The 16,138-nt window shown below is 34.1% G+C and overlaps 1 protein-coding gene across 1 annotated transcript; it reads right to left on the bottom strand.

The window, feature by feature from the left end:
- Positions 1 to 6,595: 6,595 nt before the first annotated feature.
- Positions 6,596 to 9,521, bottom strand: LOC131628082 (probable receptor-like serine/threonine-protein kinase At5g57670). The gene is made up of 8 exons (XM_058898941.1): positions 9,179 to 9,521; positions 8,966 to 9,084; positions 8,384 to 8,882; positions 8,036 to 8,290; positions 7,671 to 7,828; positions 7,330 to 7,545; positions 7,053 to 7,202; positions 6,596 to 6,934 (listed from the first exon to the last, which is right to left on the bottom strand). The coding sequence occupies exons 1-8, from the start codon at positions 9,309 to 9,311 to the stop codon at positions 6,788 to 6,790; spliced, it is 1,677 nt and encodes a 558-aa protein (XP_058754924.1). The 5' UTR covers positions 9,312 to 9,521; the 3' UTR covers positions 6,596 to 6,787.
- Between the last annotated feature and the right edge of the window lie 6,617 nt (positions 9,522 to 16,138).

Below are 16,138 nucleotides of genomic sequence, written 5' to 3'. Positions count from 1 at the left end.
AGTGCGTATATACTATATTTTTGAAAATTTCGGTGCTTATATACCGGTTTTTCTAGAAAAAATCGGTAACCTATAATACGTACCGAATATTTTGAAAAATCTGGTACATACCTAAATTTTCATTAATTTTGAAAAATCCCGTATGCAGTGGTGAATTTTAGAAAAAATCATAAGTTTTTGTCATTTTTACCAAATTATACCCGATAAAATATATACACATAATGCAAAAAGCGCTACAATATAAATACAAAGCAAATTATGTTGACTTTCTAATTTCTTCTTCCCAGTGCCTAATACGTCCCGCACATGCTGATTCTTATGCTCTTGCACCTTCACTAAAGTTCTATCTCCATCGGTCTATGATTGAAGGCAACTGACAACTGGGTTTCAACTTCACTTGAACCCAATGGCTATTGTCAACAAAACCAACCATAATAATTTTGTGTCTACTCGAAGCTACACATGGAGCTATCACTAATTGGAAGAATGTGATGTTAAGGTTCCTGGACAACGAGACCAATATGACATTGTATCCAGGGGTGGCAAAGCGGGCGGCCCGCCCCGTTTAGGCCCGTCCCGTTTAAGCCCGTCCAAAAGCGAGGCGGGGTGGGGGCGGACCAACTTAGATGTCCGAGCTCAAAAGTCATGCCCGCCCCGTTTACTAACGAGTTGACGGGTTGGCAGGCCGGCCCGCCAATTTTTATATTTTTTCTTATTTTACAATTTACTTTACTACCTAACTTACAAATTTTATAATTATTACTAAACAGGTAGATAATTTTTTTTTTAACAACGCACAATAGAACTTCAACATGTCTTAAAGACAAATTACATGAAATAAACTCAAGCACAACAAAAAAAGGTATCAAAATAAATAAACAATACATATTATCTTAATCCTATTTAAAAACTAACTACTATAAGAACCCAATTAAGCATTTTACACAAGACAAATTGCGATAACAATTACACTACATAATACATCACAATGTATAAAATAGTAATGCATAAAATATTAACACCTACCTTTCTCACTATTTACATCCTATAGACTCTTATATTGACTGATTTCTCAATAGTTAAATTTTAAATTTGTCACACGTATACACTAATCAAATCCCTCCTTTTCTTAAAATCAACATCTCTAAAGAAAATATGTGAGCAAATGTATTGAGAAATTAATAGTTATGCATGTCATACAATTGTTCTTTTATTTCAAACTTTTCCAATCAACACATGTATTAAAAAGTTATAGAAAGAACATTACAGTTATAATTCAATTTGTATGTAAAGTAATTTAGAATATAATTCAATCAACATAATCCTAAGAGAAGAGTGTTGTTTTTATAGTAAAAGTTGTTTTAATTCTAAGTAAAAAAAATAAAAAATTTAACAAAAAGCCCGCGAGCAAAACCCGTCCCGCCTCAGCCCGTTTTTTTAAGCAGGTTAGGCGGGGCGGGCCAATTTAAGGTACCGAACCGAAAACCTCAGCCTAACCCACCTAAAATGGAAGGTCAAACGGGTCGACACGGCGGGCCTGACCCGTTTTGCCACCCTTAATTGTATCTAGAAGCAATAGGGTAACCCATATCAAGAATCATCATCCATTTCTCACAACCCTGAACACTCATGCTAGCTATCTGCAACACATTCCTAACTTCCAATATTGTGTCATAAAACATATTGGAATACACTTGATGATGTTGATAAACTTTAGTATCTAACTACATCCAAGCCAAAGGCCAAAGCTCTTTGCCCTATCCAAGTAAAGTTTCAATAGCACGAAAACCACAATTTCCATCTTTACCCACATCAACAATGACATCAATGTACTGATGTAAGACAATACAAAACTGAGACAAGTAAAGATGTTTTGAAGACAGGTTACACGATTCACTTTAAGTTGGTTTTGTACACGATCTCTTCATAGTATGACATCCTTGCGAGCCCTCATCCTACTCCCACTACAAAGGATCACGATGCACATTTCTTGACCCTTTTTATTCTTCTTATTTCCCCCCTTTGGCTTATACTTCACTGGTGGTGGACACATGGAAGCTATGGATGAATGTGTTAGTTCCCAAACTTTTTTCTTCATCACCCTCTGGCCTATAATATCTAGTATACTAAAATACATCTTCAAATCTTCAAATTCTTCTTTTAAATCCAATTGTGGCCCACAATCTTTTTCAATGACCTCATGCTCTTCTATGTATAATTTCTTCCAAAACACATGAATCAATTCTAACGGAATATGGTCATCTTGAATTTGAAGACCTTCAAGTTCACACAAAGGTAACCTATGTGTTGTTCTAATGAAGCAACTACATGCAACTTTGTCACAACCAATGAATTTTACCCTTTTCAGCTCCTTTCCAACGTGATGTATACATTGTCTTGAAACGAAGTTGTGCAATTTGGATTAAAATGGAGCGTTATACCGATGCTCAATGTTGGCAATAATTTTCTAAAATGACACTCTAATTGAACCTAATTGCAACTTTAATATAGTGTTCACAACATCCCAACTTCTACATAAATCTCCTTGCTAGATGTCAACATGTTTTTTAGTCTCTAGTAAGCAGACTCAACTCTAAAAAACATAAATAAAAAAGGATGTAATTATTTGATAATTAGCAGTGTACCTATATTCAAAGTCACATCGATGTACCTGTTTGTTGTTGTGTTCCCTAAATGAGTTACTCCATTATTCTAAGTATTAGCTAATCTTTCTTTATAGGGTGTCAACCAAGTTTCATGCACATACTGAACAAATAAAGGAATATCCACACATACAACCTCAAAATGCTTCAGTGTACCAAAAAATTAGGCTCCCTATTCAAATATATGTTGTTGTTCCATATATCCATAGCATGTTCAAGCCTACGTGATTCGACATACTCCTTACACTTCATACTAATATTTTTTTGGAATATGGAACAGAGATAACAAATGAGTTGAGTTAGGGAACACAAGTTCCACAACATTCATCAACGCCAGTTCACAGTCTGTCACAAAAACCTTCAGTAGTAACTTTTAGAAAGCGAACAACTCTTCCAGTTTCTCTTGTGCCTATGTGAAGTTTTCCTTCCTTTCATGTTCCATATAAGAAAATCCAACCGAAAACGTCAACTTCGTGGATGTAACACCAACAATCTCAAGTAGTGGTAACTGGTACCTATTTTTTTGTTTATAGAATAAATAATCAACAATTTTCAACCCAGAATAAAATAAGTGAAAATAGAATTAATTAGAGAATGCAATACTTGTTTGTTTGGTTTGTACGATAAATATCAAAAGCAGGTGGAGTCAACGATAGTTGAGGAGCCATGTTTGTGGGCTTGTCAGATTACCAAAGCAGAAAAGGGTAATTGTAAACAAGTGGATGCAAGTGGCGAGATCAAGGTTCAAGGGTGTCTTGAACTTGATCAAAGTTATTGATTAGAGTTTCAATATGGTAGAGAGCAGCAAGGTGGGTTAATGGTTAAATTGACACCACCATGATTTCAAATCAAGGTGGGGATTGTTGAAATATGCATTAAAACCTTTGTTGAGGAAGAGAAAGAAACATATTTGAAGATTTTATAAACCATAAAATCGTAAATTCGAGAAAGTTAGAGATTTTAAAATCGTGGTGCTGGAAATGATGATGATCTTGAGAATATTGAGGTGAAGATTGATGATAAGAACAAGGATCTACTTTTGTTGAACTCATTACCCAGATCCTTTGAGCACTTTAATGTTGTCATTCTTTATGGTGAAGAAGAAACTATTATTTTGGATGAAGTTTGGGCGACGGTGAAATTCAAAGAATTTTGAAAGGCGAAATATTTGAAGATTAATAATAGTGGTGAAGGCTTGAGTGTCTCAAAAAGAGGAACTGAGAGTCAAAGGTAAAATATTTTAATTGTCTGAAAACCAATCACTTCAAGATGGATTGTCCTGAGAGAAAGGTCAATGATGATTCTGTTCAAGTTGCGACTGCCTTAGATGAGGATGGTTATGAGAATGTTGATGCACTAGTGGTATCGAGTTTGAATACTAAAGATATTTGGTTCATAGACTCAGGTTGTTCTTATCACATGTGTTCAAGAATTGAATACTTTGAGAGTTTGAAGTCGGAGCAAGGTCGAGTAGTTCGTCTTGGTGATAATAAGGCTTGCAAGGTTCATGGTATTGGTACAGTAAGACTTAAAATATTCGATGATCATGAGTTTCTTATTCACAATGTGAGGTAAGTTCCAGAACTTAAGCGAAATTTGTTGTCCATAAGCATGTCTGATGATCTAGGCTATTGCACTAAAGTTGAACGTGAGATGTTGAAGATTTTGCATGATGTGATCATTATTAAAATATGTGGTCTATACATTTTAAAAGGTTCAAATGTTGTTGTTCATTCGTCATTAACTAGTGAAGACTCTCACAATAAGAACAAGCTATGGAATTTGAGGTCAATGCATGATGATTGCCTGAAAGTTGTTTCAGAATAATTTAATGAATTTTGCAGAAGACAAGGGTTAAAGATGCATGAGTTTGCTGAGTTGTAAATTAGGAACCGAGGCGAAAAACGGAGATAGTGGTTCCGAAGCCGCGACCGCCATGATGGCGAGCAGGTGGAGTTACGGAGCGCCGATAGTGGGTCGTAGAACGAAGGTGGAGCCACGACGGTCAGACCATGGAGGAGGCTGTCGAAAATTAGAGGTCGGCGGAGATAGGCTGAAGTGCGACGACGGAGTCACGATGGTTGGAAGGCGGCGCCGAAATCCGTACGATGCCGGAGGGCCGCCAACTGGAGTACGACGACAAAGAAAGTTCGGCGGATGGCAGCGTAGCGCTGTTCGTATGGTTGGAGATGATGTTCGTATAGCGGGTCAGAATCAGTTCGTGCGATTTTGAGATTTTTATTATTGAGCCAATTTTCCCGATTCACGTGTTTTGAGACTTTTCGGTTCAGTTCATGTATCTATTTACTAATGGATTATGTTTTGGATTTTGTTTGTTGGTTGTTTTTAATTATAAATATGTATCTCTTATGTTATTACAATGTGACAATTTTAGATGTTTAGAGTAAAAGGGAGAAAATAAGGGTTTAGGGAATTTCAAGGGAAAACTTAGAAAGAAAAAAGTTTTAGGGAAAATGGGAGTTAGTGAGATTGATAAACACTTTGGTAGAAAATTTTGGAACTTTGAAGGCTATTTTCTCATTACTTTTTTGTAATCTCTTGTATTTTTGGAGTATAGTAACTTAGAGAGCTGCTCTCTTCCCCAGATGTTAATCATTTAAGTGAACTTGGTAATCAGATTTTTCGTGTTTCTTGCCTTATTTTATCTTATGCAAAATTCACTGTCTTATTAATTGTTATTGTTAAAGACTATTCTTTGTCCCACAAATTAAATATCTTGATTTGAATTGAAACTTATGCTATGTTTGGGAGTTTGGAGGGGAAGAAAGGGGAGAGTTTTGAAAAATAGGAAGAACTGAGTGAAAATGATAAAAAGATTTTGGATAGGAGGATTGTGGAGGGTTCTGAAGGGTTTACATAAATTTTTCAAATAACTTTTAGGTTGTTATGGTATTCTAAAAATTAAAAATTTAGTAATGATAATGACTCTTTTATCATTCTAAACAAAATCATTTTTTTAAAAAATGTCAAATATTTTCCTATATTTTTTTAAAATTTCTTTTTTAGAAGTCTTCCCCTCCCCTCCCTTCCAAACTCCCAAACATAGCCTAAATATTCACAATATAATAAAAGGAACTATAGTCGTCAATCTGAAACTTAAATGTTCACAAGATAATGAAAATAACTATAGTCGTCAATCTGTTCGCTAATGGACTAACATGGGAAGTCATTTACATTATTTGGATGGCAACGCTATGGAGCTTATGGTTAATGAGGAACGCTATCGTCTTCGATAATGATTCGTATAGTTTTGAGGTTGTTTGTACTAATGCTATGTTCTTCTCTTGGAGATGGAGTGGGTGTAGAATTCAATCGTATAGTCCTTGTTTTTACGATTGGTACAAAGCTCCTTTATCTTGCTTTAAATCTTTGTAGACCTCTATTGTTTGGGTTGCACCCCTAGTGCGATTTAATCAATCTTTCGCTTATTGAAAAAAAAAAAAATGGCACCAATATCACCAAGCCATGATTATTCAAGAACAACCAAATCAATCTAGTAAAGAACATCAAAATGAAAGAAGTAAAATATGGGTTAACTTGTGGTCAAAGTATCTACAATTATTCCATGGTAATTGGATAGAAGAAAAGGGGGAACATTGATCTTAGTGACTAGTGGCCACTGTTTTCGCCAGAAGACCATGCCTTTACAGTAACATGAATTAGACATTTTAGAAATATCATCAAATTATGTGAAAACACATCAATTGTAAGTAAACACACAGCTTTGTTAAATATAGCACCCTAAAATGTGTAGCACAAAGCTTTGTTTCATATAGCTTGAGTGCCAAGTTTCATATCTTGAAGTGATTTTTCTCAACTTTTACCTCCTGCTGCTGCTATGCATATTCAAATGCAGTTTAGATATGATTTCACTCATGTCACCTATTATCTATGAAATTGTTTTGATTAGATAGTCAAAATCTTGATCATCCATTATGATAATTGTTCTTATGCTTTCACATTCTCTCACACTTCCAATATGTTATTTAAGTTACAAAAATAATGAACCAATTTCTGATGTACATCTTCATTACTACACACACTCCTATCACAAACCTCAAATCATAGTCAAACAAACTTCGAAACTAAACTACATTACATCCTCACAAATAATCCTCTAGCGATATTTCCGAAGGTACATTGTATCCAAAAACCATAGAGTAATCATCCAATTCATCAGAACTGAAGTTTGCAATTCTCCCACTATTTCCGATTTTATAGTCTTGGCCACTAGTTAACATCTCCAACACCTGTATAAAACATGAAAACAAAAACAAAAACTTCATTTCGCGAAGTTTGATCTTATTCAGACGCCTAAACCTTAAAGAAATTAAACATGACAATATTTATGTTGTTTTTTTGGCTCACCTCGGTCGTGGCAGGACGCCAAGTGGAAGTTTGTCTGACACAGTATGAAGCTGTTAGGATTACCCTATGCAATTCTTCGGTATCATATTTACCTTCCATTCTTGGATCAGCCAGCTCAGCAATATCTCCTGATTCCATTAGAGGCTTTGCCTGATATTAAGTAACGATCAGCTATGAAACACTGACACAGACATATACACAGACACAAACACCAGACACTTATATTGAAGTGTCGATGCTACATTAGCATTAGGGATGAAATGAATGGCGAATTTACCCATAGGAGAATGTTTTTCTTTGATGAATCAACAGGTCTTCTTCCGGTTACGATCTCCAAAAGAAGAACACCGAATGCGAAAATATCAGTTTTCTCATCTACAATCCCATGCATAAAAACCTCGGGTGCTAAATATCCAAAGGTCCCCTCCACCGGGATTACAGCATGGTGAGTCCATTTGTTAGGAAGCCACTTTGCAAGTCCAAAATCTGTAATCTAATACATGCAAAATAAAGGAAAAGTAATTTTTAAACTTTAAGTTGCACGAGTTGAATTCGGTAGAACAAAACAATGTTAATTGAAATTGATTATTGCTATTCTATAGTAGTAATAGTATCTACCTGTGGTTCATAATCAGGACCAAGAAGAACATTGGAGGCTTTAATGTCACGATGAATTATTCGATGTTTGCAACATTTATGAAGATAATGGAGACCTCTTGCAACTCCAATAGCAATCTTGTACCTTATTGGCCAGTCAAGTGAATTTCCTGCTTTACCTGGTAAATTCATTTCGCTGCGTTTTAAATCTCATACGAAGACATAACAAAACAATAACTATGAAACACAGACATAGACACGAACAAATAGAATTATTGAATGTATGTATGTACATGTGCCAGTGTCATGCTGGTGTCAGATACCAGACACGTTTTCAATCTGAAGTGTCTGTGCTATATAGAGTAATTTTGTAATAGTAACAATACCATGCAACGCAGTTGACAAGTTTCCATTTTGAGAGTAACTGAAAATCAGATAGAGTCCATTTTCAAAGCAGTAGCCTAATAAGCTCGCCGTATTCGGATGACAGACATGTCCAATAACACCCAACTCCATAAGAAACTCTTTCTCCTTGTTTGGATCTTTGTTGTCTTTGGCTAACCTCTTCACAGCAATGGTTTCTCCATCACAAAGATCACCTTTATATACTTCTGAGTACCCTCCTCTACCAACCAAATTATCTACTTTCGATAAACCAAAAACGAAACATATAAGAAACCCGAATTCAATGTTAACATTAATCAAATCTTTAAATTCTATGTTATGTAATATACCTTGGTGAAAGTGATCAGTAGCATTGCAAATATCTTCATAGCTGAAGCACTTCAACAAGGGTTGATGATGTATTTCATTTTTCGACACATTGAAGCTCTTTAATCTGAATGGTGAACCAAGGAATGACATTATGAACCTGAATGAGAATTGCGATTTTCTCAACTTCGATTTTCTCTTAATCTTCGAATCAGATGAAGGTGTATATATCATGCTCGATGCTCGCGTGCTAAAAGTATCGTCTTCTGTACTATTCGACTGTCCCTCTAATCGATCTAGTACTGTTCTCGGCGAACTGTTCTGCGCATTCATTTCTGTCATTGTGCTTCTAGCACCAACTGAGACCATTGTGCAACTTCCATGTAAATGATCAAAGCAATACTTGGCAATTCCTTTAGAGGTTCCGCGAAGAAGAAGAAAATCGGCCGAAATTAACTCGGCTTCCTTCACTAAACCAGCACCTATTGTGGAACTCATTGCCACTTTAGCCTCCAAATTAATCTAAAAACGATATTTTCATCGGCATTATATTACGTAACACAATTATATAATAGGGTTAAATATATTTGTGATCGCTGTGTTACCTGTTTAGACCAACACGTCTGCGCGAATTCTCCGAGCACAGATATAACATATGCTTTTGCTTGTCTAAGATGTGATTGTCTTCTTCTAACAGATACACTTTTCTTCATATTCTCACCAACTAAAATTCAACAAACTTTTCAGCTTATTGATTAAAACTCTAAATTAAAACTGTTGAATAAATTGAACATGTTAGAAAAATAAAAGTGACTAACCAAGAACATGCACTGCAACAATAGTATCATTTGGTTTGGCCAGAACTCTCATTGTCCATGAAAGAAGCTCCTTGCTATCATTTGAATCTAAGGAGAGGCCAATAAGTATTGTAGAAGGTGAAGGAAGTTCCATTTTGAAATGTTGATATTTTTTGGATTAGGTTATGAATGAATATGTAGTGTTATGTAAAGAAGAGCTTATGATTAAATTTCAGTTAGATGTGAGGCCAACCATATAGTTGAATTTTGTTAGACTTGTTTGAGAAGCATAAATGGACTTTATTGTTAATGTTATGTAAAGTAGGAAAATAGGAAAATAGATTAAGTGTTGTAGTTGGGTGCTTTGAGGTATAAGCAAAGGTGGTAGGCATGTATATGATTTTATCTTGTCTTGTTATATAAGCCAAAAATTGAACTCTACTTTGTTTTTTTTACTTTGATTTGGTAGGAAAGTTCTTGAAAAGAAGTTACACTCATCACTTTTCATCAATGAAACTTTGAGATGACACTAACTGTTTTCTCTTTTATTTCTGATGGATATTTTAAATGGATATTTTAGGTTTATAAAATTAATTTTAATTAGAGTGACGAAATGGGTCAGGTTTGTCAGAGTGACTCATTTAATTTATTATTTTAGACAAATTGAATTGAAGTTTTCAACTCGATTCTATTGATTAGCTAGTTTCATTCGACTCGCTGAAAAAATGGATCATACTGAACGGGAGGCCAACTCACGAGTCAAAAGAAAAATAATATTTTTTTTTTATATTTGTTGGATCTATATTAATATTTTTTTAATTTATTAGATTTATTTTATGTTGAAATATTTTAAAAAATTTTAAATTTATTTAATCTTGTTGGATTTATAATGTGACTTTTTTTTTATTGATCATAATGTTGAATTTATTATGGTCTTAAATTAATTTTATAAAATTTTATATATATTTGTTTGTTTTACTTGTGTCTACATACTCCTACATTGCCAATATAAAAGATAAATATTACAATAAGAGTTGGATTTTTTAAAATAAAAATATTATAAATTATCTACTAATACATATTAATTAAAAATATGATAAAAAAATATTCGTGTTTAACGAATCAGCCCGCCAACTTATTAATCTACTAATTAGAATAAATTATTTAAATTTACTCGATTCTTCTCACTCTTTTTTTTTTCGAACTTAAGCCGGATAGCCTTAAAAATAATTAGTTGTGTTTATTTTGTCACCCTTACATTTCAGGTTGTATAGGTGAAATAATTACTTACATTTACTAAAATATTGCAACGTTTAAATATTTGAAAATAACTTACCAAAGAAGTTAATGATAGATAAATATTTTAAGTCAAAAGATGTTCTAGTATGAATAGAAGAATTGAAGAATATTTAAAATCCTATTATAGCTTTCTGAATAAGAAATGCCTCTTCTGAATGAGCATGTGCAAAGTTATGCTGATTTTTCAATTCAGAAGAGAATAAAAGAACATGTGCTGCCAATGCTGGCGTTTGGTCTAGTGTTAAGGATTCAATTCCGATTTCAAAAAAAAAAAATTTAGTTTGATTTCAGCCAGAAAATTTTTTCAACTGTTTTTTAAATTTAAAAGAAATATTTCAAGTTAGATAATTTGAATTTTGAGACTTTAAATGACCTCCTCCAATTTTGCAAATTTTGATATCCGACTTTGCGACCGACTAATTCAAAAAGGACTAATCTCACTATCCACTAGCGGAGGTCCCGTTTACAGAATTAGTATGATTTAAACTCAGGATTTTGAGAGAAACACTCTCAAGAACTAAGCCTCCACCGCTAGACCAACGTTTAGAGTTAACCGATAGTATTGAATGGATCAAATTTTAAAACTATGTTCATGTTTGAAAGTTTTCTTAATCCTATTGAGCCTTCTATAATAAAAAAATAAAAACAGTTAGCAATAGAACTTGCTACCAGAAAAAAAAGGAAAAGTAAACTACAATTAGTGACATTTATGAATGAATAAATAAGTCCGCACTCATCCATAAACACAGTATTGAATATTCACAACCAAGTTGCTATTTTGTTGATATGACACAACTTTAACAAGTTTAAGCTATAAAGACACAAGTTTAATAATTCAGCTATATGTTTGCATAACACATGACAACGTACTGCCGCACCTAATAATGGTTGAATTGAGATGGGAGATGGATTAGGATTAGGGAGCTGCCAAGACATGGATCATTCATCTTTCCTCAAACCCTACATCGTTTCAATTTTCAACATTTTCCACTTTTTATGGCTTACTTTGTAGAAATATTTATTAGAAAACGATGTCTTGGTTTTGAGCACAAAAAGTGAACAGTTTAAGCTTGTCGACAATTTCTTCATTTTTAAACCAAACCTATAACTATTAAGTATATTCATCAAATACCATGTGTCTTAGAATATTAGGTAGATTCTCTTATGAATATATTTATTGGAAAGAAAGTAGGACAATTTACTATACTCTCTACTCACTTTAAGAATAATGGTTGTTTTCGACAATGTTAAGTAAATTGAAATAAAATGTATATATTTTTATTACAATAACTGTATTAATATGTGACAATCCCTAATAATTAAGGACTATCAGAGATTTTTAAAATTGATTGTAAAATTTAGAACCAACTCACGTAAGGAGGTGAGAAGCTATGTATGTGGTATATGCGTAATGAGAGTGTCTCTCTTCAACACTAAGACTGAGTTATTTATAGAGACCTCTTGTATCTAGGCCTAAAGACAATTGCTTCAATTCTACTTCTAAAAACATGTAGAGAAAATGAGTTAATCTTTCTCAGGTTATGGAGAAGGCGGTTATTCTCTTTACCCCTCTTCTAGTATGTTATAATGGAATATATCATCTATCACCTCCACTGGACAAGGGAGAATGAGTTCAGATGTAGCAAACTCAACCAGGCAGGCTATGACTAAGATCCAAGTAGTCTTATGGCCCATTCAGGATGCCTGTAGCTTTGCAGGGAAACTCGCCCCTCGTCCCTATCTTGACCTTTCTTACTTTTACGTCAGCTATTCCTTCTTAGAGCATAATAAAATTATATTAGTACATAGTCCCTCAAGAACGAGACTTTGAAAAGAACGAAGTGGTTAATAAGATGGCTCACAACTTTAAGACTTCTTTGTACGAATCTATCCCAGGTGGGCTTTTCTTGATGAGGGCATACGACGAGTCCCTCAAGCATAACTTTGGATGATGGTTTAAGTTAAGTCCCTCGGAAAAGACTTTATGTTGATCCCTCATGCAAGATTTTAAGTTTATTCTATCATAGGAGACTTTAAGTTGAGTCCCTCGAGCAAGACTTTTAATTGAGTCCCTCAGACGAGACTTTAAGTTGAGTCCATCAGATGAGACTTAAAGTTGAGTCCTTCAGGCGAGACTTTAAGTTGAGTCTCTCAGGAGAGACTTTAAGATGAGTCACTCAGGCGAGAATTTAAGTTGAGTCCCTTAGGCGAGAATTTAAGTTAAGTCCCTCAGAAGAGACTTTAAGTTGTTACGGTATGTCCTAATCTTAAGTCTTTGCCTTTGTGCTATCTACTTTGTTTCCTGTAGGAGAGTTTTTGTAATATCGTCCATCAGGGTCTATGAACGTTATTATTTACGTATTTGACGGTATGCTTATCTATGAAAACGTTCAAAGCTCATGACGATTAGCCTTATTTTGTATTTTTTGTAATTTCATTTAATATTTGAGGTGTATTCCTTTATATAACACTTGAAGTTAGTTAAAATTGCTTTGGCAAGGATTCCAGTAGTAAGTTGCATAATAAGGAGGCAAGTATCTTTTATTAAAGATACATTAATGATATTACCTCTTGGGACAACCTTAATGAATATCCATTGACGCTTTTTAGGACGAGACTTGTAAAGTATAGTCTCTTAGAGGGCAAGGATCTTTTAGTGTAGGTCTAACGAGGTATTATCCCATGGGATGATAAGGATCTTCTAGTGAAAGTCCAACATTATATTATCACGTAGGACGAAAAGGACCATTGTGTAAAAGTCCATCATCTTCAATAACACAAGTATTTCTTTGGCCTTTAATCTACTTGTTACAAAATCTATACAACCTAAAAAGAGAGGGGCGCCTCATTTAGAAACACTATATCCACGTAGAGGAATGAAGTGAGTTTATAAAGCTTTTAAAAGAATTACAAATGATAGATACATTAACTCACCTTATCTAACAATAAAATTAATTAATTAAAATATAAATTTGCATCTGTTTAACCTCTCAATTTTTTTCGGCAATCTCACTTGTTAAATTTATGCTTTCAAAATTATATTCATCGGTACGCATTTTGATACTCTTTTTTTTTTTAATATGGTAATAATATTAAAGATGAATGATAAACAAAAAGAGGGGGGACTATACCAAAACCCTCTTACCCAGAAGCGAATCTAAAGAATGGCACACCAAGCCGGTTCTTTACAAAATCTGCCCTTAAAAAGAGAGGGATAGAGTCAAAAAAAGAAGTATCAGTCAATGATAAACCTACGTTAGCAAGTGCATCTGCACAACTATTTCCTTCTCTATAGATGTGTGAAACTACAAAATGCATTTGAGAAACTAAATTGGTACAATTAATCCATCTATTACGAATCACCCAAGGAACCTTAAAAGGGGGTTTAAAAGCTTCGACCACCGCTTTGGAATCCAATTCCAACCACACATGACTCCAATTTCTCTCATGAGCGAACTCAATTGCAAGCATTGCACCCGAAAGTTCGGCAATGAGAGAATTAGCAACACCTAAAAGCTGGCAAACGCACCCAAAAAACAACAACCACTGTCTCTTGCTAATCCACCACATTCCGATAAACCAGAAGGGAAAAGAGAGGTTCCATTAGTATTTAACTTAATCCAAATGCCAGAAGGAGGCTGCCATAACACTTCCTTTATATTAGGAGCACGAGGTGGCCGAATGACCACCTTAAACCTCTTGAGCATGGAAAATTCAGCCATATTTAGATGAGCTCCCAAAGAAACCGCATTACCGACAATGAAAGTTGCAGCTAGAATGAAAGAAGAAGCAAAAGTAAACAAAAAATTAGTTTCATCAAATCTAACCTTGTTACGAGCTGTCCAAATCGAGTTGAAAGTAAATATAATAGCCGCTTTAGTTATAATCTTACCGTCTTTGATACTCGTGATGTAATTTAATATTGCGTTGTGTTATCTTCTAACTTTTTACGCAATACCTCTAATCTATGCTAAAATAACAATTGTGGTATAAAGAAACTGTCCGCATGACGGTGCATAAAGAGCAGTGTTGTAAAAATCGGACCGGACCGGCCGGTCGGACCGGGAACCGGCCAGGTAACCGGTCGGGTCCGCTTGTTCGATTGCCCATGTCTTTGAACCGGGGAGAACCGGTGCGAACCGGTGTGAATCAGGAAAACCGGTAGTTTCCAAAAACCGGTGGTTCAGCTGCTTTTTTTTTTATTTTTTTTATTTTGAGGTTTTTAACTTTTAAAAATAATAAAATAAAATGTTTCTGGCACAGAACCACACACCTAAATTTCAATTTGCTTGCATTTGCAGAACAAATAACTGGATAAGGAAGAACAAGCAACACAGCTGAGCAAGTTATAAGGTTGTGTTGCTTGTAGACTTAGATATATCTTGCAGACTTAGATGCTTATACACAACTTTTTTAGATGCACCATAATGTAGATAACAAAGATTCAGTAGATGTGATTTTAGGCAAAATCACTTTAATTTTAGGCAAAAACTAGAACAAAATTATAGGATAAAAACTTGAAATATATATAGGATTGAATCTACCTAAGATTAGAATTTTATAATTAGACATTGTAATTTATAGTATTATTTTGTTGTGTGTGATATTTATGTTTAAATTTGAATTTAATTTATCAATTAGTGAATTTATCATATGATATTTTTCAAAAAGTTTAAGTGTTAATTATATTTTTTTTAGAGATTAAATGATCCGGTTCGATCGGTTTTATACCTATATAGTTTGGTTATAATGACAGGTTTATTAAACTGATTTATCCGATTTAATCCGGTTTGGTCATGCGGTTCGACCAGTGACCCAGTGGTTCGACCGAAGAACCAGTGACCCAGAATCCTCATCGATTTGATGACCTGTTTGATTTTTAAATCATTGATAAAGAGCACCATCTCCAACCGGGTTCATTTGGGTGAAGCACGTTGCAAAATAAAACATTGATTGCTCATAGATAGAAAATTCAAAGTAAGATAAGGAGCATATACAATTTATATTAACAATTTCCATTCTCAAAATAATAATTTTGTGGGCTGACGCGTAAATCAAAGTTAATAAGAGAAATCAATGAATCCATTTTGAATAACGATGACACACCCAATTACCAAACATTAAAATTTAATACAAATCATTATATTAATTAAATAACCTCTTATATAAACTTAAGAAAACATATATAACTTAATATCATATTTTTCTCCTATTTCGGCTATATAGGTTTGTAACAAACATTGAATACAACTTACGGCATTTATACTCTTCTGGGATGATTATAAATAATTCAACAGGTTTGAATTTCTTCGCTACCAACACTTTTTTTTTTTAATTTTAAACATTCATTTTTTTATTTGTTTAAGTATGTGTGAGTCTGTCACTTTAGAAATAGGTTTCATATAAATTAATAGGACTCACATATGTTTTAACCAATAAAGAAGAAAGTGTTTAAGGGAGTGTTAAAAAAAAGAGTGTTTTTAGCATTTCTTATATAACATAAAATAATTCTTAGAAGTGGGCGTGGCATTGGCATATTCCAGCTCCCAAAGATGAAATTCTTCCTTTAGACGACTTTACGACTTTACGTAAATTTCTTTCTTTAAGATCAATGTTGTGTCATCGTGGTATGCTCCAGACAAGTCAAGTCGAACTCGCCTCAGCTCGACTCGACTCGTTAAG

Source organism: Vicia villosa, linkage group LG1 (assembly GCF_029867415.1).
Source record: "Vicia villosa cultivar HV-30 ecotype Madison, WI linkage group LG1, Vvil1.0, whole genome shotgun sequence".
In the NCBI taxonomy this organism is placed as follows: domain Eukaryota; kingdom Viridiplantae; phylum Streptophyta; class Magnoliopsida; order Fabales; family Fabaceae; genus Vicia; species Vicia villosa.
This window is presented reverse-complemented; position numbering and strand designations above follow the sequence as displayed.